Source organism: Sciurus carolinensis, chromosome 3 (genome assembly GCF_902686445.1).
Source record: "Sciurus carolinensis chromosome 3, mSciCar1.2, whole genome shotgun sequence".
Classification (NCBI taxonomy): Eukaryota; Metazoa; Chordata; class Mammalia; order Rodentia; family Sciuridae; genus Sciurus; species Sciurus carolinensis.
The window spans coordinates 112289948-112312207 of NC_062215.1; the positions used below are offsets into that span (position 1 = coordinate 112289948).

Genomic DNA, 22260 nt, shown 5'->3' on the forward strand with positions numbered 1-22260 from the left:
ATATACCCTCCACTCTGAGACAAGTGAAAGAACAGTGGTAAAGCAAAACAGCCGAACTTCCTGATACAGACAACAGACAGAAAAGAGATTGTGTCTTAGGCATACAGAGGTTTACCAAGTATGAATTGTAAAACTTTTCCCATAGATATAATCTTAGTAATAGTGGTTAGATTCTACAGTTCTATTCATACAACTAAAATAGGGGTCCAGTGAACTTTCATGTTTTGTAGCCTACACGGATTATCTTGGAGCCTAACTGCCATTTACAAAATGTTTCTATTAGATGTGTTCTGAGGGGCAAAATAGCAGGAATATGAATGAGTTTTTGTAAAAAAAAAAAACAAAAAAAAACTATTCATTAATTGAGGTTAATGTCTAAGGCCATAAATTTGTTGGTTGTCTTTGCTTGTATCCTTTTCTCAATGAGTTATAAAGTTATAAAGAACACGTGGTCTGAAATTGTATTTACTATTGCATAAAAATACCACTGTTTCCAAATCTTTCTGTTTCAAGAGCCTCTCACCCCAATCCAGCATTCATTATGGCACTTGATTCATAGTAGGCATTCAGAAAAAAATCGTTTGTTGATTGTTTGATGTTTGATAGGATTATCATTTGTCATAAAGAATAGTACATTCTGATATAGCTATGGTTCTGACTTCAGTCTAGCTCTAATTTTGAATTATATAGCAGTTGTAAATTATTTTGCAATGTGATTTACATGCTTTAATTTTAATTAATATGGCTATACAATATTAACTACAATAGGTAAGTAGTATAATAGTAGATTTGTATGCTTATCATTTTTCCACTTATAATTTATAGGCAAGTGGTTCTGTTAGGACCTCTCTTCCCAGAAAATACTGTAGAGTGGTCCAATATCTCAGAAGTAGATCTGTTCTGATTTTTGGAAGAGTCTATCCTAATTACTTGTCATCTGAAGGAATTCTGTGACTGGGAAGAAAGGACCCTTTACATATATGTTTTGGGTACTGTGACAAAAAACCATTTATTTCAGAAAAGACCTCATTTTGTCTTTTCAGATGTAACTGTGTGGAGCCACATAATCCCAGTAATGATACATTGAAGGAATGGAGGGCATCCAATATTTCGGCTTCTGACATAATTTGGGAGAACCTGACTGTGTCAGTAAGTAAACCATTGAAAAATAAGTCATAGCTTGAATCATTTATTGTAAGGATTTTTGTTGACATTCTGAATCAATTATTGCTAGTAAAGTAAAAGTTTTGAGTGCATAACATTTTGAAAGGGATAACTTTAATTTCCTCCATTTTAGGTATTCATCAGTAAGCTGGGGTTTCACTCACATTGAATGAGAAGGTTTTTCCTCATAGTTTATAGGCTTGAATTGCTCTGAAACACACAGAAAAAGAACAATTTGACTGCTATGAACTGAAAGTACATTAAGTATGAGTGGTGTGGACCTAAATGAAACCATATGGCAGTACTCAGTCTGCCTTTCATGTAAAGAACCCAGAATGCTTTTACTTTTCTCTGATACACGGCTCCAGCTACTCAGAATATGAAGAGGGGGAAGAGATGCTTTGAGTGGACAAAATCATTTTTCTTAACAAAATCCTGTTGCTTTCCTCCACAGAGCTTTCCTGCTTCCATTTTATTCTTATCTTCTACTCAAGAAAGGTGACCAATGTATTTTTCACCAATACATATTAAATCCTGTGCCTTTGTTTAATTTTCTTAGCCTTTTCTCTTTGATTTCTTTCTTTTCAGTTGCATCTCATTTCTTCTTAATCTATTATAATGTTTGTGCACATCTTTTGACATTTATATTTGTATTCTTTACTTCCATTCAATGAAATCTTATAATTTGAAAATTGAATGTGTTCTTCTTTTAATAAGCATTAAAATCTCTGAGAAGTCCTAGTTTCTTTTCAATTCTTCTCAGCTACAAACATTATAATCCAAAGCTTTGGCCACTTTACCTACCTGTGTAAGCTCAAATTCCATTATATTCATTGGCACTAAACATATGAATTCTGGTTCATTTGATCGAACACATGCTATTTTAGTAGGTGGGCCAGACAGTAGAACATAGAAATCTTCATTTGTTGTTATACAGATATAAAACTCAAAACATGATTCTTATAAAAGCATGTGTCTATTTTCTCAATTTTCTAAAACACTAAATGTGGGCTTTCAGAATAGAAATCAAATTACTTACCTTCCATAAAATTCTTCTTGACCTGTATTTTGCTACCTTTATTTTTACTATAGTTATTTTCATTAGAATAGCCTTTACTTTAGTCGTTTTCTTCTGTTATTGTTAACATTTATTCCAAACCTATTTCTTTTTCATGAGAAAAAAAAATTGCCAGGTTGCTTCTGCTCAGTCATTTAGTTTGGCTAATAAAATAAATGATGAGCTAAACAAGAGGGGATGATAGTTATTCAGAATTTAGACATGGGAACATGGTGGATCCTTTCAGTAGTGGCTCTTCAATACTGTAAGTTTTCTGGTCAAGTGAAGCATGGTGAAAAATATTTTGCAATCAAAGCAAATATAATACTTTTCTTTCTTTCTTTCTTTCTTTCTTTCTTTCTTTCTTTCTTTCTTTCTTTCTTTCTTACTCTTTCTTTCTTTCTTTTTCTTTTTTGATTCTGGGTTTTGAACTCAGGGGCAGTCAACCACTGAGCTACATCCCCGGCCATATTTTGTGTTTTATTTAGAGATAGGGTCTCATTGAGTTGCTTAGTGCCTCACTTTTGCTGAGGCTGCCTTTGAACTCTCAATCCACCTGCCTCAGCTCCTGAGCCAATGGGATTACAGGCGTGCACTACTGTGCCCAGCTTAATACTTGGTGTTTTGTTTTCTTATTTTTTAAAAGTTCTTTACTACGTGCTAACATTCTGGCAGAATTTTTCATATTATTTTTCATTAGCTAAAAACAGTTTTATAATGGGTAATTGCTAATCTTGACCAGATATAACTCTTATCACCAAAGAGAATGCTATATAATGAGGGGGGTTGGGAACCCAAAACCAAAAACCTTGTAATTTTTAAGTCAGTGAAGAACATTAAAATTTGTCTTATACTGAGCTTTCCCTCAGTATAATCATCATGTCATCAAAGTATTTTATTAACAAAGCGCTGTGCTGATGTTTATTACATCTTTGTAAGAGTGGTGATATAACATTAAATTACTTATTATTAATTTGCTAAGTCCCATATTGTTTTTTTTTTTTGAGTTGTTAAGTACCTCATGAATCATAATCTACTTCTTGCTAACTAAGCAAGAGAAAAAGTTAAAGGGCTTTCTTTGATTATTTTAAATTGCTAAATGTATACTAAGTTTTAAATATTTGATAAATATCTGATGATTGTTTTAAAAAACAGTTCTATCTCAAATATTAATTGGAAAGTAAAATACACACACACACACATACATACATACCTGATTTTTATTTATATATATATATATATATATATATATATATATAAAATTTTAAGGAATCCCTCCACAAGGTTATAATATTCATAAATAATTACCTAGCAATTGGTTAAGAATTGTTTCTGTGCCTGAATTACATTGTGTAGTTTGTACATATATTAGGGGCAGGACACTCATCAGCTTTAATAATTTATCAAACTTATTTTTTGCCAACTTATAGAATTGTTGAAACTTAGAATGTGTTTGAAGAGCAATTAGTAGAAATCAGTTTGTCAACAAGCATTTTTTGAGAACCCATTGTAAGTGAAACCATATTAGACTCAAAAGAAGAGAGCAGGATTTTGATTTGGTTTTGACTTCTAAATTTCAGAACTTGCTCTGTGTGTGTGTGTGTGTGTGTGTGTGCACACGCGTGCGTGCACTGAGAGTGCAGTTAGTATAATGCTCAAAATAAATGTTGAACTTAGTGGTTCATGATATATTTATAGTTTTAAGTTAACATCCTGTCCCCTTGAAGGCAAAAATAAATAAATAATATTTTCAAATTTGCTTTGAATTAAAGTAACTAGAAAGGTCTTTGGCAATTTATTCTGGATTATAAAAGAGAAAAACAATTCTTTAAATGAAATCTATGTTTTAGAAATTGAGGATAAAACCCAGTAAGTCCAAAGAATATTTAGAAGACTTTTATACTTGCAAAAAAAAAAAAAGCCTGTAAATGCTCACAAATCAATAGATAATGTGCTTATAATGGAACTTTTAGCTTCTCTTTGTGCTTAGCCATTCTGCTTACCCATGATGTTGCTTAGTAATTGCTCTCCAGCATTTCTGGACAGGAGCAGAAGCATAGATTGAAAAAAATACAAGGATTCATTTTTGCTACTTTATCTATTTTTACAGAGTTTTGAGAGAAGGGAAATTAAAGCTATAATTAAGGCCTGGGGGATTTTTCTGTGGTTTTTCAATTAGCCAAGTTATTGTGTTCTGTACTAGCTTAACATAGATAATTGGAATTCAGCTAGCAAGAAAGGTATCTGCAATTAGATTAGAATAGGGGACAGACTCTTTTAGACAGTTTAAAGTGTCTCAATCATATTTCTTAAGATTCTTAGGCTCAGAGGGTCTACCCCTAGTAGATGTTGCTGTTGTTTGCTTGTTTTCAAATGACAGTGTAGCTACTTGTGATTTATTGTAGAATCTCTTTAAGGTATTTATTTTCTGCTAAGCAAGGATTCCAGGGTTTGAGGTTTGATTCATTGGAAAGACTCTGTTGCTGATCCATCCATCAGTTCATATTTTTCTCTAAGATCTCTCTGTTCCATCACACAATTTAATTTCTGTGCAAGGGACCAGAATACCTCAAGAACTAATAAGGTCACTGGAACATTTACATTTTTTTCTCCTTATTTATTTTATTTTTGAAATAAAATATAATTTAGTAAGATTACTATTAAAATAAAATAATAAAACCCAAATGACTTTAAAGTATATTTTTTTTCCTTTCAAAATACTTAATGTTTAAAATGCTGTTTTTCTTGAGGAAAAATTTCTTGACTTTGCTGCCACCTCATGGCTAAGGCGGAAATTAGAAATGGTTCTTCAGGGGTTTATAGATATATAGTACCAGAAATAAAGACTGTGGGGAAGTCATAGTAAATATGAAGTTTACTTTTCTCAAGTAATTTTTTGCTCACTTGTTCTTTAATCTGAATTCGAGTTCTATCTCTGACTCACAATTTCACTTCAATAATTATGCATTGTAGTTTTCTTGTTGCTTGTCTTGTCTTTCTAGGTAGTTGTAGATTGGATAATTTTTCAGAATAATTGTTCTTTAATATGTGATCATTTCTACTACAAGAATCTTGTTTTATCTCACCTTTGCTGCCACCCAACAGCAGTGAGGCCACAGCAAATTGTTTAATATCTGTATGCCTCATTTTCCTGAGATAATGAAATACAAATAATCACAACTACTTATACCATAGGGTCGCTATGCAAATTAATTAAAATGAGGCATTCAAATGATTTGGCATTGGGTCTAACGTTGGTAACCATTCACTATCAAATATATCATATTCTTAATAAATCTGGTGTCAGGAACTTAGTAGATGTTAGGTTTAAGAAATTTGGTAAATCAATAGTCTTATTTGAATTTAATTTGTAAGGATAAACATTTTAAAAGGATTTACTGAAACATTTATTTTCAAATTTTACATAATATGTTTTTGATATTTCTCATTACCTGTCCAAATGGAAATCAGAAAGAATCTGTAATATCCGCTCAATCCTTGTGAGAGCCACAGACTAAAAGCTTCTGTTTTCAACTGCTGCTGATTGGGAGATGTTATTTTCCTGAAATAAAAATCACCCAGCCCTTTTTAACACCCGTTTGCCTTCCTTCCTGTGGCAGGAGTGCAAATCACTGCATGGAGAGTACGCTGGACGAGCCTGTGGCCATGATCACCCCTATGTCCCAGACGTTCTGTTCTGGTCAGTGATACTGTTCTTTTCCACAGTTACAATGTCAGCCACTCTGAAGCAGTTCAAGACTAGCCGGTATTTTCCAACTAAGGTACTTTGACTGCAATTTTTCTGATCTAAATGTAAGCCAATATATAGCATGTTGTGGAGTCCTCTACATGATTTAGGACAAAAGAAAGAGCAAGTGATGAAGGAAAGGAGCCCAAAAGGACTTTTGTGTGGAAGACATGCCAGGTTAGAGGTGGGGTGGGGTGAGGGGGCGATAAGGAAGTATTTTGCGATTCAGGTGCCAGGGAGGGCACCAGCCCTGCAGGCTTTTTTCCTGCCAGCCTCAAAGATCAACGCCCATTTTTCCACTTAGGTTTTTGGAAATTCAAAGCACACACTGCATTACTGATTGTCACTTTCTTGCCCAGTGAACAGTGGGAACTATTCCAACCTGACAGATACCTCAGAGGAACCACTCTTACATTCCCTAATTGGGGAAGCCCCTGCAAGACTTATTGGAACACTATTCTCTTTTTCGGTTTTTAAAGCGTCAGTCCCTCCCCCTTACCCTCCATGTTTGCATCTGCATATTTGGAAAGGAAAGTAAACAGAGAAACAGCTTAGTTCAATATTTAACACTGCAAAGTAACACCTATAATGTCTGATTTCGCCAAAAAAAAAAAAAAAAAAAAAGTAAAAGAAACAAGGAAACAAGCTTTTTATCGTTGAGCTATAGATTTTGATAAAATACCTCGAAGAAAATGTTTCAAGAACTGTTGCCTCCGGAAAGGGCTTCTGTTTAGGTCTCCTTCTTCTTTTCTAAGGTGGAAGATTTAGTTCCTCCCCCTAAACCTAATCTGATTAATACAAAATTATTTTTGTAAGTTAAAACAGTAATTTTAAGCCTTTTAAAAATTGTGTATATGTCATAAAGATTCCAAGAAAAGCCAGATCTTGTTAATACTTGTATATTTGTTCAAAAATGACTTTTTAAGTGAGAAATAACTTGAAAAACTGGCTTACACAGAACACATTTTAAATTGAATACATTTTAAATTTGCCTCCTCTGTTGTGTACATTACCAAGTGCTATACTTGCATCATAGTTGAACTAAAACATTGGGCTTCTTCAATAAAAAATAGATACTTTCTTTTACGGTGCTGTTGACTAATCATATTCAGATGTTTGCTGTGGGCTTGCAAAGGAGTCCTAAAATTTTGTTAAATTTTGTCCATTCAACCTTCTTCTGTGTTCTGAATTTTCACACACCCAGAATGATAAGAAAATTAGATTTTAAATAAGTATTGAAAACAGCACAACCACCATTATTTCTATTCCATAATTCTTCATTCTGGAAATGTTGAGTGTGTACCCATCAAAACGACAGAGATACATAAATATATATTCAGGTTCTGACAGACCTAAAGGTAATATTATAGTATGCATAAAATATATTATGATGTAAAGTGTTTATAAAGTGTGACTCTAGATTATGTTCCTGAGCACTCATTGGTATTTATAGCTCCATTAAGTGACAAGTGTTTTTATTATTTTTAGGTTCGATCCATAGTGAGTGACTTTGCTGTCTTTCTTACAATTCTGTGTATGGTTTTAATAGACTATGCCATTGGGATCCCATCTCCAAAACTGCAAGTACCAAGTGTTTTCAAGGTGAATTTATCATAGCACTTAACATCTATCATCCATCTCTCCTCTCTAGGTTTAATCTTCATCAAGATGATGTCTATAACCTTAGCACTTGAGATTTTCATGTAAATATAAATAATATACATTAATATATTTAATAATATAAATAATATACATTATAATAAACAAAATGCACACAGCATGTCTAAAATTTTGGTCTAGTATTAAAAATAAATAATAATCATAGAAATAAAAACCCAAGGATTGCTTAAAAAAAATTCCTCTCAACTTTTGTAAAATCAATACTCATAAAAGATAAGGAAGAATTTTGAAGCTAAGGGAAATGCATTATCTTGAGATAGTGAGTAGGGCTTGAAAAATAGGTTAAGATAGGCCTGGAACTGACTTTGAGCCAGTTATTAATCCTCTCTGAGCCTCGGTTTTCTCATCTGTAAAACAGAGGTGGGAAATTCCTCATAGGATTATTGTCAGAATAAATTTCTTTGGGACTCATCTCTAGCATCAATTGTGTTTAGAACCCTGTTCTGAGCCTCTGATGTGACAAAATTTTTACTCTACATTCACACAATAGCCTGTTCCTACATCTAAAATAAGCTAGTACATTCTATTGAAATATTTTGTTTAAATGTCTATCAGTAATTCTAAACTGAAAGAACGTTCTGACATTTATCTTTGTATATCAGTTCTAGCATAGTGGTCAAAGTACTATTTGTTAAAATGAATAAAATTTCCAATTGTAAGTGGTAAACATTAATATTATTTACTGTAGGTATTGATTGAGAATATAGATTTTTGAGCTAATCTGTCAGAGTTTAAATTCCATCTCTATTACTTACTAGCTTTGGGACCTTGAGCAATTTACTAGATCACTGTATGCCTCAATTTTGTTTTATCTGTATCATCCTCTTTAGAGTGTTGTGAAGAAAAAAACATGAGTTGAAATAGTTAAAACCCTTAGAGTGATGGCTGCTATCTTATAAACGCTTCATGAATAATTAGGAATTTCCTGGTAGTATTTCTAAGACTTAATTTGATTAGGTATCTATTAATCCAGCTGCTAATATGTACACCCTTTTATTTTCCTCAGCCCACCAGAGATGATCGTGGCTGGTTTGTTACACCTTTAGGTCCAAATCCATGGTGGACTGTAATAGCTGCAATAATTCCAGCTTTGCTTTGTACTATTCTAATTTTTATGGACCAACAGATTACAGCTGTCATCATCAACAGAAAAGAGCATAAGTTAAAGGTATATTTAACATCAATTTTGAAATAAAAAATTCTGATTTAACTGATAGCAATCTACTTTGTATTCTATATTCATTTGCAAATTGAAATACTAAAACAATATTTGGGGGTTCATAATTTTTGGGGGTTACCGGGAATTCAAATTAGGGGCACTTGACCACTGAGTCACATCTCTACCCTATTTTGTATTTTATTTAGAGACAGGGTCTCACTGAGTTGCTTAGCGCCTTGCTTTTGCTGAGGCTGGCTTTGAACTTATTATCCTCCTGCCTCAACCTCCTGAGCCTCTGGGATTACAGGTGTGCACCACCTCGCCTGACTGGGGTTCATAATTTTATTGTTTTACAAGATATTTCCTCTTAAAATAAAATAAAAATTTGTTAGAAGTAGCACTTATTTAAGTATTAGTCTTAGAACCTTACCTTCAGGGCTGAAAAATATTGTCAAAGTTCTAATTTTAGCATATTTAACATATTTTAATGAAATAATTTCGGTGAAGTACAGCTTTACCAACTTACCTTACATTTGGGATTCTGTATTCCTTTATTTGAACCTAAATATATATTACATTGCATGCATTAGTAGAACAAATTACATGTTCAGATATTTCTCATTTTCTTTAATTATTATTCTGTTTGTAATGCCTATAACAACAAAACTCAGTCATAAATACTATAGTTTGTGACTTTGTTTTAGTTCAATTGCAAATTTTGATAACTTCATTTTACAAGGAGAATAATTAACTATGGATATTTCTTATTTTCTATATTCTGACCCTGCCATTTTGCTACTTTGAACAATTATTTTTCACTGGTATTAAATTTTTCTGAGATATATGATTATAAGTGCTATTATTTATAGAAATGTGTTAAAGCAAGTCAATGAAGTCATTGAATGACAAAAATAATCAACATAAAACCTTATAAAAAGAATTTTGTTCTATTATCATGGGGGTGGGGAATTGCTAGCTCACATAGCCTTTCCCATAACTCTATGGGAAAAAAAATCATTGTCATAGTAACAGAAATCATGCTTTATGGGATTTTGTAAATATATTAAAATGATTTAAAAATCTCAAATTAAACTTTGGGTGAATATAGTAATGAGCTAAGCATAAGAAAGCACAATTATTTGTAATAATTTTTTTTTTTTTTTTTTTTTTTGTGGTACTGGGGATTGATCTCAGGGGTACTCAACTACTGAGTCACATCCCCAACCCTATTTTATATTTTATTTAGAGACAGGGTCTCACTGAGTTGCTTAGTGCCTCACTTTTGCTAAGGCTGCCTCAGCCTCCTGAGCTGCTGGAATTCAGGCGTGTGCCATGGTACCTGACTGTAATAAATCTCATTAAGGGAGTTTTTGCACATATTAGTGAGAATGTGTGTGAAGAGCTTTCTTCCTTCTCTTGTAGAAAAGAATTAAGATGCTGAATTTTTAAAATGAATTAATTCAATTCACTTGTAGTTTTTGTTAAATAAAATGTTTACTTATTAAAGATATATGTTTTAAAATATCTCATAAAAATCTTAGGAACTAGACCAGTGGAGTTTTGGTCTAGTTTAATACCAGGTTAACAACCAGTTCTCTTGTGTAAAAAGAGATCCAGATTTACCATGTGTGTGCTGATTTCCATGGTGTGACTATTCACAACATGGCCATTTTGAGCTATTGGTGGGATGTAAACTGGCAGGAAATTTTTACTTTTAAAATTTTTATTTGTTTTCATGAGCACATTAATTAATCTCAATAGATGCAGGAGAAACATTTGATAAAATTCATGATAAAAGCTTTGAGCAATTTAGAAGGATCATACCTCATCAATAAATAAGACCACATTTGATAAACCCACAACCAAAATCATATGAAATGTGAAAAATCTGAAAGCATTTCCTCTAAGATTAGGAATGAGACAAGGGAGTCTTCTCTTCCCACTCCTATTCAACATAGTGCTAGAAATTTTAGCCAAAGCAATCGGACAAGAGAATGAAATAAAAGGCATATGAATAGGAAAGGAAGAAGTTAAATTATCCCATTTATAGGAACATTTTAAAAAATTAAATAATTGGCTCTCATAAGTCTAGATGGATTAGTTCAATAGTCTCATTATTTAATATCAATAATTTTAAAACATTTCCTTAAAAATATCAGCATTACACAAAATCAAGCAACAGGACTTTAATATCAATGCTACATTTTACTTAAGTAGACTTATAAAACAAGTTTAAGAACATTATGTTAAACATTGTGTTATCCTGCAACTCTCAAAAATGTAGGAAAACATTTTATACTAAATACCTGTTTATTTTTTTAAAAAACTGAAAGCATCTGTTTTCTGATTTTAAAGTAAAATATGATTTGGGTTTAAAATCAGATAATATAAAATATTAAAGGACAAAGTTGAAAAACTATAATTTTATGACCTAGAGATAATATTGTTTACATTTTGATATATAATTAAGTAAATGTTATCTTTTTCCCCTTTTCTTCTTTCCTTCCTTCCTTCCTTCCTTCCTTCCTTCTCTTTCTTTTCTTTCTTTCTTTTCTGGGGACCAAACCCAGGACAAGTATGTGCTCTACCACTGAAGCCCCAGCCCTGTAGCCCCAGTTCTAAGTATATATTTTCATACTACATCTATTCATTTTTTTCATGGAAGAACTTTATTGTGAAGATCATCCCATTTCAACAAAATTTTTTTTTCATGTTTAATGACTGCATATAATTACATGACATTAAAAAAAATAAACTAAAAGACTGATATTTTAAGAAGAAAGTAAGCCATATCGTCACTGATTACTTTTCAACAGAAGATGACTTTACCCCTTGTAATAAAGATAGAATTCCATTGATTTGGCTGAAAAATTATGCTGAGTGTAGGTTATCAGTTAAACTGATTCTGGCAGTATTTTCTCTAAGTACTAATGGAATTATATTAAAACAAACTGGAAGTAAATGAGGATTTGCTTATAGTGTTATTACCTTCTGGGCCATTCTGCATCCTGGCCCTTTCCAGGTTTCTCAACCACATGGATCACACAGCTCTTATTCTTGCTCCTCATTCTTCATAAGCCTATTCCAAAGCTCCAAATCTATGTACTATTCTTTCTCTTTACATACAGCGCAGAAGAACCAGAATATAGTAATGAACTCTTTAACTGGTCCTTTCAAATATTTGTTGACAGGATGAAATGCGGAACTAAAACATTTAATATTTTGTCACTGAAATAAACCTGAGGCTACATAATTAAACTTTTTGTATTACATAAGTAAGTAACTATGTATTCAGTAGGTTCATATTTTTGCCCCTTAGCAGCCTAGACTTAATATCAGAGCAAATCTGGCTTCACTATGAACTCTGTGGTATTGACACCAGTAGAGGAGTCGGTGGGGTCTTAGTCACTCTGAGCCTAAGCACCCTGTCTTCCTACTTGGATGTGGATATTTTCAAAGCAAGTTTCTTTCAGTGGAGACATGATATATAACACAGTGAACATTTAATTTTGATCTATAATCCTTGTATCCTTTAGCATTGCTTTGTTACTGATTTTCTTGTTAACAGCAACAAAAATATTACCTCTCAGAACTCAGAAGAATGGTTGGTTTCATGGCTACCCTCCCTTCCTGCTGCTTCACTGAAACATTTTCAAAGGCTCCTGACTTTGGCTTGAACCACGTTTTCTTGAAAAAATGTTTCTTAAATATACTCCCAAACCACAAGTTCAACACATCTTAGCTTTTACAAATTTTCTTTTCTTACCTGAAAATCCATATTTGCCTTGGTTGGAACATTCACTGAAAATTTTTAATGAATTTTGTGTTCTAGTTACTGTACCAAGTACCTTGTAGACTCCACATCCTATTATCTAAGTCTATATCATCTCTAAGTCACCTCAGCATTAATTTCAGTTTTCGTCTCTCCTAAACATACTTTAGATCTTTTCACTTTTATTATCAGAATAAGTAGTGATTTTCTTTTAAACAATGTTTCTCATGCCAGTTTAAAAAAAAAAAAAAAGAATTTAAATCATTTTATGTTACTACACACACAAACCATGCTGATCTACATAGGCTAAGCCCAGCTCACTGGCTAAGTGACTCACTACAATCTGAAAATGAGGAAGAACAAAATTAGCAAAACTCCCACTGGTTTCATCTTGTGATCCTTTGGGTCATATCAAGAGTGAAAGAAGCTATAAGTGTAAAATTCTGAAATGAAAAGTATCATATATATTGCATATAGATATACATAGAAGTCCATACCATTACCAGAATTTGTATGTTTGTTTGTTTCTTCCTTGAGAAGTGGGATAGGCATAGGTTAATGGAATCTCTTTAAAAAGCATTAAAAGTAACAGCTTGTTTTTTTTTTTTTTAAGCATACTCTCTGAAAGTGTAAAGAAAAAGACATTATCTTGCAGAAAAGAAAGTTTCTGTTAAGATACAACTATGGGCTTTTCTACATGTTTCTGTAGACAGTTCAGGCTTCTCTTGACATCATTTTTAATAAACAGCAATACAATCCCAGATCACTTGAGTAAATGAATGCATTTGCTACATTCATTTGGCACCACATTCTCTTGATGATTATGGCATTTGATATGTTCTTTTTTGCCCTCTTTGTCAGCCTGGTTCTTCATGTCAATCTATAGTCTTTTATGTGGTTAACTTGACAGATGCAGGAAATTGCTGCCAAGCTTTGAAATGAATTTTTTCAGCAGTGGCATCTGGGTATCAGATGGTCCTCTTGGCTGGCCTCTTGTCTTGCTGCATGTTGGTTTTAGTGGGGTCTGGTGTAGCATCACCTGTTGCTATGCTCCCTTTTCCTCCCATATGTCCATTTTCCGTGATTCATGGATGAATGTGAGAATAAAAACTCCAGTTCTGTCTTTATTTGAGAAAAAATGTCTACAGAAATATGTTAGAAGGTACAGAGTTCTGTCTCTGACAAAAGGATACTTCCCTTTGGCTGGCATGCCTATCAACTAATAATTTAGTTACAAAGACTAAGTTTTTAAAGGCATGTCTAATGAAAGGCAAGAATAAAGTTGCTGATTAATTAGTGGAAGTGCCAGAACTGCTTTATTTCCTTTGGTTTGCATTAAATCAAGTTGCTCCCATTATTGTACAGCATAATAAGGGGGAAATTGTATTGTTTTCATGATATATTTGTCCATAACAAAGGGAACTTTCTGAATTTTAAAAGGAAATTATTCTCTCTGAAAAAATTGTTTTGTCCACTTCCACACATCCAGAATCTCACCATTTACCTTGTATTACATTGTAAAATCACTCAATAAGAGCTAGAGAAAATCGCTATCATAAGGACGTCCTCCCTCCAACTATTAAATTGTAGTCAACATGGATCCTGAGAAAGTCCAGGGTGTGCTAAAAGCACAAGCCTGACTCAAGGTTTACATCCTCCATCCTCTCCTGGCAGCACCACAGCTTCAGGGGCACATTCCCGATCACTCCTTCAGAGGCAGGGCCTTGAGTAGGTAGATCCTTCACTCTCCTGGACCATTCTCTCTCAGTCCCCAAGACAAAACATTTCTGTAACTGCTCAGAGAAACCCTTAAAGGAATCAAAATTTGAGTTCTATACTACGGAAGTACATCTTTTTAAATGTTTGCACAAGGGTCAAGCATATTATGGCCCTTGTAAAACATCTTCTTATGTCTTTTTGGTTATGCTGACACCAGGATGATTCTCTTTCCATTTTCCAGATATTTTAATGAAAATCTTCCCTGAGTTGCTTAAAAAGAAAAGTTTCCAGAATCATATCCATCAAGGGAATAGTTCTGACATTTTAGTGAAATGTTGCATTGCCCCAGATATCAGTTGACCCAAGGAAGTGCATCACTGAGCTGGTAACAACATGGGGGAAACACCCTTAGGTGGATCTCTCCCTTTTTTTTTTTTAATTATCTTTAATAATTTGGCAGGGATGAAAGGGCTAAACAGAAAAGAAAGGAAGTACAAGTGATTTTAAGAATCTTTTTCTTAGTAAGGAAATAATTAACAAAACAAAATAACAGAAAACGCTACTGTGACAAATATGCAACAAATAAATTCATACTTAGGCTCTGTTAGGTCTTGTATTAACTACAAACTTCTTGTAGTTTGACAAAATGCCTCCAAAAAGGCCAAAGTTGTTCTTATTGAAGAATTGGTCATTTCTGCTCATGTTCATACCAACTTTGACATTATGTTTATTTTAGAATTAAAATGATTAAGTTTAATTCTAAGAGAAGTTTCAGTGATGTATATTTCCTTTTTAAAAAAAGTCAATCTGTAACTTTTATTTGTTACTTCTTGTGTGTTAATGATTGTTTTTAAACTATGAAAAATATTAAGAAATTATATGGCAAATTATCTGCTCTTAAGAAACATACGATTTTATTGAGGAACCTTGAAACAAGATGAGCACAAAAAAATGTATTGTCCCACTGCTAGAACATAATAGTACCTAATGTTCATTGGGTACTATCTATAGAGCACACATTATGATAAATGATTTATAATACTACATATTTCAATTCTCACGACAATCCAGTGAGGCACCTTCTGTTATCATCACCAGTTTTTGGATTATACTGCCTCTCATGCAGTGGTGTTTTGAAAAATTAAAAATAAGAATTGGAACATAAAATAGGCCAAGGCTTTTGTTACCTCAGAGGTTTTACCCGTTAAATCCCTGCAGGACACAGTGGGAGAAGGGAGCGGCGGCACTCTTGCCCATCCTGGAGTTCCCTCTCAGAGAATGGACCTAATCATCTATTAAGAGAAGCCTCTGTACACTGCAGCCCACCTATTTTCCTTTCTTACATTTTCTGCCTGCTCCTGTGAAGCACTTAAGTCTGCAACACCTGGGGGTTAATGATAGTGGAGTAGAAATACAGGGATTAGTAACTAAGGAGATAGAAAATATAAAACTATCATTTTAAGAGAGGCTGAATTTTTCTAGTGCTGAAAGAGAAACATTTTGAACTAGATCACACTATATTGAGATAAAAGGAGCATAAAAAAGAGAGCCTAACCTCTACGATATTACTTTTCCCAATGAAAAGCCACCCACTGAGATATAAGAGAGCAACTAGAAACAAAGTTTGAGAGTTTACCTCCAGAAGATCACTGTGGAGGGCTTTTGGGTATTGTCAGGATGAGGATTCTATTCACAAAAGGTCATCCTTTAGCTATGCTATTGAAAGTTCCTTTTCTTTCTTTCTTTCTTTCTTTTTTTTTTAACAGAAAGGTTGTGGGTACCATCTGGATCTGTTAATGGTGGCCGTTATGCTTGGGGTATGCTCCATCATGGGTCTGCCTTGGTTTGTGGCTGCCACCGTCCTCTCCATCACTCATGTCAATAGCCTGAAACTGGAATCAGAATGTTCAGCTCCAGGAGAACAACCCAAATTTCTCGGCATTCGGGAACAAAGAGTTACTGGGCTTATGATTTTTATTCTTATGGGATCATCAGTCTTTATGACCAGCATTCTGAAGGTAATAGAATGTATTTTTATGAATTTTAGAGAAAGCAGAATATACATATAAAGATATCACTTGACTCTAAGGAAAATATTATAAATATCGTGTGGCATGTGATGAATTTCTTTATCATGTTTATGTAATTCTTCTTGAACTATGAAGGGAAGAAATTATATCCTATACTTAGAATCCTTAAATATATAAAGGTTTACAATGGCAAAGTAAAAATTAATGTGTAAACTATTAAAATAACTTTGAAACTGTGATGAAACTGGAAAAATATCACTCATTTCTGATTGACTGTGACCTGCATTCACTGCAGGCTTTAATAAACTGAAGTTTCTGTTTTTATTTTTTGTTTTGCTTTGTTTTTCAATGGAAAGATATATTAGCAACTAATATTACTTGCTTTAAGTTAGAGAGTAGAAGTGAGTATAGCTGCGGAGCCATGGTTGTGGTCAAATATCCAGTTTTATATTTTTAATACTCCATAAAACTATTGCGTGGACATCATCATTGCATACACTTATTTTTTTCACATTTAACATATTTCAATTCATTTTGAAGAGCACTAAATAGTAATTATTTTGTCATGTAATTTTGGCAGATATTTCCAATGTATGTTAATTTCACTATAAATTGTAACTCATTTTAGTTGCCTATAATTTGATCATTTTAGTTGAATTATTTATTAATTTTCATGATTTTACTTATATTTAATCACTGAAACATTTTCAAGAACTAATTTCTATGTCATGTGAGTACTATAGAGGTGGATGATGATGAGCTATTTCAATAAAAAAGAGTTTGAACAACACATGATTACAAATATCTACTGTAATCTAGGAAGAATTTCTAGATGTAAGCTCCATTTTTCCTCTTTAATCCAAATATCTGGCCTTTGTGAAATAAAATTTAAATTGTCTTTAAAGTTGCAGAAGTAGCACAGTAATTGTTAATACCCCTGTTTATCATGCATGATATAGTTTCTGAAATAGTTTTTCACCTATTAAATATTTATGAGAACTCTATTGTTATTATCACTTTTAAGATATTGAGCAACTAATTCACAGAGAGTTTAAATAACTTACATAAGCTTCTATAGTGCTAGATGTGGGATTTGAACCCATGTCTTCTAATTCTGCATTATATTGTTTCAAAAATACATTTTGTTTCTGTTTTTGCCCCCTTTGGCTAAGTGAAAAATAGCATGTCCATATATTGGAAAATTATTTGTGCCTTTTCTCTAATTGTTCTTTTACAGTTTATCCCCATGCCAGTGCTGTATGGAGTATTTCTTTATATGGGTGCTTCATCTCTAAAGGGAATTCAGGTAAGCTACTTACAGTATTACAGGCACATCTGTCCTGACTTATCTTAAGGTTTGTCGATACTGTGTCATGTGACAACTGAGAAAACAACATCATCTGAATTTTCAGACCACAATTAAATTCTTCCAACTGTTAAGAGTTGCAAAAGTTAAAAAAGATCCTCACTAGCATCTAAGGTTCTTAATCTTATTATGCTTTTATTTATCATAAATATATTAGTACTCTAAGAAATTTAGCATTTATGACCCTTTATGAAGATTAATAGCACTACCTTTCAAGATATATCCAAATATAGTCTTTGACACTTTGATCATATATATGGACATCTATCCATGATTATAGTGTATGCACAAAAATATTCATTCTCACACATGCTATTAGATTATTGAAACAACCCAGAAAAATGACTAAGTAATTAGACATTCACTGAAAATTGATAATTATGGTGCCCACCAAAGTAAGATGATAAAGATGCTTATGATGTACTACAAAGTGAAAAAACTACCTAACATATGTTTATAAAGCTATGAACTTGAGCTGGATTAAAAAGAAAGGTGGGGAAAAAATGTGTTAAGATAGATCCTGGGTGATTTTTTTCCTTTTATATTTCTCTGTTATTGCAATTGTATCTATAGAATTATTTTTAAGGTATAGAGTAAGGCAGTTTCAAATATAGGAGAAACTTTCTACGTTGTTAAAATGTTAGTTAAATTAGTATGTTAGGTGTTGTATTAATTTTCTGAGGTTGCCAATTTTTTTTTTTTTTTTTTTTTTTTTTTTTGTATTTTATTTAGAGACAGGGTCTCACTGAGTTGCTTAGTTGCTTTTGCTGAGGCTGGCTTTGAACTCTCAATCCTCCTGCCTCAACCTCCTGAGCCACTAGTATTACAGGAGTATACCACCATATCCAGCAAAAAATTTACTATAAAATCCCATGGTTCAAAACAGCAAACCTTTATTATGTCAGTTTCTGGGAGTCTTGAATTCAGGAACAGATTAGTTGGGTGGTTCTGGATCAAGATGATTCATGTGGGTCTGTCAGGATGTTGTCAGGAGCTGCAGACATCTGAAGGCTCTGTAGAGTTGCAAGATTTACTTCAGGATGACATATCACATGGATGTGGGCAAAAGGCATTATTCCTCTGTGGTGTTTGGTTGGAGGCTTCAGTGTTTTGCCACAAAGGCCTTTCTACAGGAAACTTATGTGTGCCTACAACAGGGAAGCCAACTCCCAGAGAGAGAAAAAGGAAGTGCCAATGGCTTTTGACTTACTTTCCAGAATTGCATGTGGTCATACTCCACATTTTATATTTATTGAAGATGAGTAAGTACACCCTAAGTCTAACTAGAGCACAAGAGAAGTGAATTAAGACGTCATCTCTCAAAGATAAGAGTATCAAAGAATTCGTGGACATATTTTAAAAACCTCTATAAGTGTATTCTAAATAATTGTGATTGCTATTGGCAAATTCTTCCTGCTTATTTCTTTTACGATGTTGTTATGGGTTGAATAGTGAATGTTCCCTCAAAATTCATGTCCACATGAATCTCAGAATGTGATATTTGCAAATAGGGTATTTGCAGATGTACTCAGATACTTGGCACACTCCAAATCTAATGACTGGGTCCTTGTAAGCAGAGAAGAGGACACACAGAGACACAGGGAAGAGGGGCTACACGAAGGTGGAGGAAAAGATTGGAGGTTTGCTGCCACAAGGCAAGGACGCCAGGAGCCCCAGGAGCTAGAAGAGGCAAAGGAAATTTTCTTCCCTAGGGCCTTCAAAAGGATCATGACCCTGCCAACATCTCGAGTTCAGACTTCTGACCTCTGCAACTGTGAGAGAATAAATTTCTATTGTATTAAACCACAAAGTTTGTGATAATTTGTTATGGTAGTCCAAAGAAATGAATACAAGTTTCTATATAAATTTGCCTTTGAATAATTTTATTTCATAACTTAATATTATTTAGCCAAACCACTTTGATCTGCCTGAAAAAGAGACCAAATTCAAGGCTTATTCATTGAATAGTTTTGTTTTTCTGTCAATTAAGAGAAAAATATAAATTACAGCTGTTCCTATGACATTGCTAGTCCCCTTACTCTTCAAAACATACAAAAGAACAGTCACCTGACTGAGGAACAACAGCACAGGTCTCTGCTCCTGCGTGAGTAGCCAGTTCCTGACTTTGAGAGCAGCAGCATGTAGGCCTTTGGATAGTACTAGATATCAGAATTGAGGTGTAACTTCAACATGAAGTCATTGTAAAATCACCAAACACACAAAGATGATATGTCTTTGTTCATCTTGACCCTGGGTAAAATAACTTGGGAGAGCGGGGTGGTTAAGAAGTGTTACGTGCTTTTTCTCAAATACGATTTCATTTTTTCATTTAAAAGTGTCTTTTGGTAGAACTGGATTGGTAAGACAGATAAGGAAGAGTATGGGAAGAGGTTTTATTTATTTGTTTTGCTGGATTTCTTTTATTGCCTTTGGCAAAAGTTCCACGAGTACTAATTTCATCTGTAAGTGAAAAGTATTTATTATTAGGCCCCAGGCTCACATAAATACAGCAGCAGAAGTTTAAGAAACAAAGTAAAATCATTTTGATAGGTTTCAACAGATTTTTCCCCCTAATTCAACTCACATGATTTTTATACCCATGTGGTTTAGAATTAAACAAGAATGTTGAGTTTTGGAATTATTTGGAAAGTGACTCTTTGAAATAAAAATTGAAGAAAACATAATCAAAGCCACATGAGTTAAGTATAATAAGTTTCAATACACAAATGAACAGCAAAACAGGGTATACCTTTAAAATAGCATCTTATACTGAGAAATAGGTTTAGTGAAAATTTAGGTGAGCCCCAAACTCAACAGTTAAAATTCCTATTGGAAATTGTAGCAAACTGGGTGGGGAAATGAAATATTAATGTTATGATATGACAAAAGTCAAATGCAAAACTCAGAATACATTTATCATGAGTAATAATAATTGAATGTGTTAAATATCTCTGGTTCAAGGAATATGTTACTTTGTTACCACATACATTGGAGAAATCTTTATGTTACCTTATTGGCAATATTAAGAAACTTTTATGTAGGTTTCTCACTGTGAAACATGGCAGAAAAAACAGATCACAGTGTTCTCATGAACGCTGTTTCTGTATTCAGATATATAACCACATCTATATTCATTCTAACACTTTGGGAATCCAAAGTAAAGCAAATGTGCCATTTAAACAATAACAATTGAAGCACCCACGCACTGAAGTACACTTATGCAATAACATAGCTTCATAAATGGAGAAATTGTAGTTAGGGAAAATTAGTTCTATAGAAATCAAAATTTTCAGTTGTAAGCCAAAGGATTTTATTTCCCCCCATTCTTATCTTCACCGTGATCAAAGTTTTATTTATATGTTTAATGATTTCTAATTTAAGAGCTGTTTGGGAAGTATTAAGTAAAGAGACCTATGATATGTATAGGGACAGTATGAAGAAAGATGAACCAGGAATGAGTTCAGCACTTAGTATTCTTCATAAAAGTTTCCATAAGTATTTTGGAAGGCAAATGAATGGACATGGGATCAACTAATGTATACATGATTCTGGTTTAGATAAGTGGGGGGTGGAAGGTCATGCATTCCATAAGACAGAACACAGAAGGACAGAAGTTTATGTTGAGTATGGAATTCTTCATAAGTGAACAAATAGGGTTTGGTAAAGTAGGACCCCAATAGTTTGACTATGGACAGTTTTCCCTTTGCAAATTTGAGTAATTTTGAAATATTTGATGAAAATTGCTACATCTTCTTATAAGTTAAGAATATTACTAATCTTAATGTTACTCTTTTGAAAATACATATTATATATTACCGTAGAAATAGCATGAAGAAGAACAGTGACTGTGATTGAAAGCAGTATTTTCTATATAACCACCTCTTGCCAGAAACTGAAAATGACAAAAATTTCAGAAAAACTAAAATGACCACCACAAAATAAAACTACTGTTCACTACACAGTGTTACTCACTAAGTAAAATGTGAGGAAGATTTGAGCAGCTGGTGAAATTTTAATTTATAAACTTGGTTACTTAATAAAAATGTCCCCAAAGGTACAATAGGAATATAGTCCAAAATTATGAGATGATATGGCAAGTTGGGAACAGAAATAACATTGATTTATATAAAATAATTTAAATAAAATATGATTAAGACACAAATGGTTTGATAGTGCAATATATTAAATGAATCATGAAATTAAATTGAGTTAAAAATTCTCTCTGGTAGAATGCTTGCCTGGCATGTGTGAGGCCCTGGGTTCAATACCCAGCCTGCATATAAAAATAAATAAATAAATAAAAGCTCCATTGACAACTAAAAATATATTTTTAAAAATTTATTAAAAAAATTCTCTCTGGAAAATATTAACAAAAATTTACATGGTCAAATCTTTATGGTTAAGATGTTTTCGTTTGTAAAAACAGTATCAGAACCTTTGTTGGGGATCTAAGTGACAGAAAGAGCAGAGTTTGAATAAGGAATTCAAGATATCTGTACCGCAGGTGGGTAAGGTCTGAAACTCAGTGGGGGATCTGAGGCAGACAGCCAGTCTGGGAGTTATTA

General features: G+C 33.2%; 1 protein-coding gene across 5 annotated transcripts in view; it reads left to right on the forward strand.

The window, feature by feature from the left end:
* Positions 1-22260, forward strand: part of Slc4a10 (solute carrier family 4 member 10) — a 132507-nt gene that overhangs the window by 90283 nt on the left and 19964 nt on the right. For all 5 annotated transcript variants that reach the window (XM_047543946.1, XM_047543948.1, XM_047543947.1 and 2 more), the window contains 6 exons: positions 1044-1149; positions 5842-6003; positions 7458-7571; positions 8656-8817; positions 16066-16317; positions 17567-17635. In XM_047543946.1, the coding sequence (XP_047399902.1) occupies positions 1044-1149; positions 5842-6003; positions 7458-7571; positions 8656-8817; positions 16066-16317; positions 17567-17635 (865 nt within the window). The remainder of the gene's footprint in view (positions 1-1043; positions 1150-5841; positions 6004-7457; positions 7572-8655; positions 8818-16065; positions 16318-17566; positions 17636-22260) is intronic.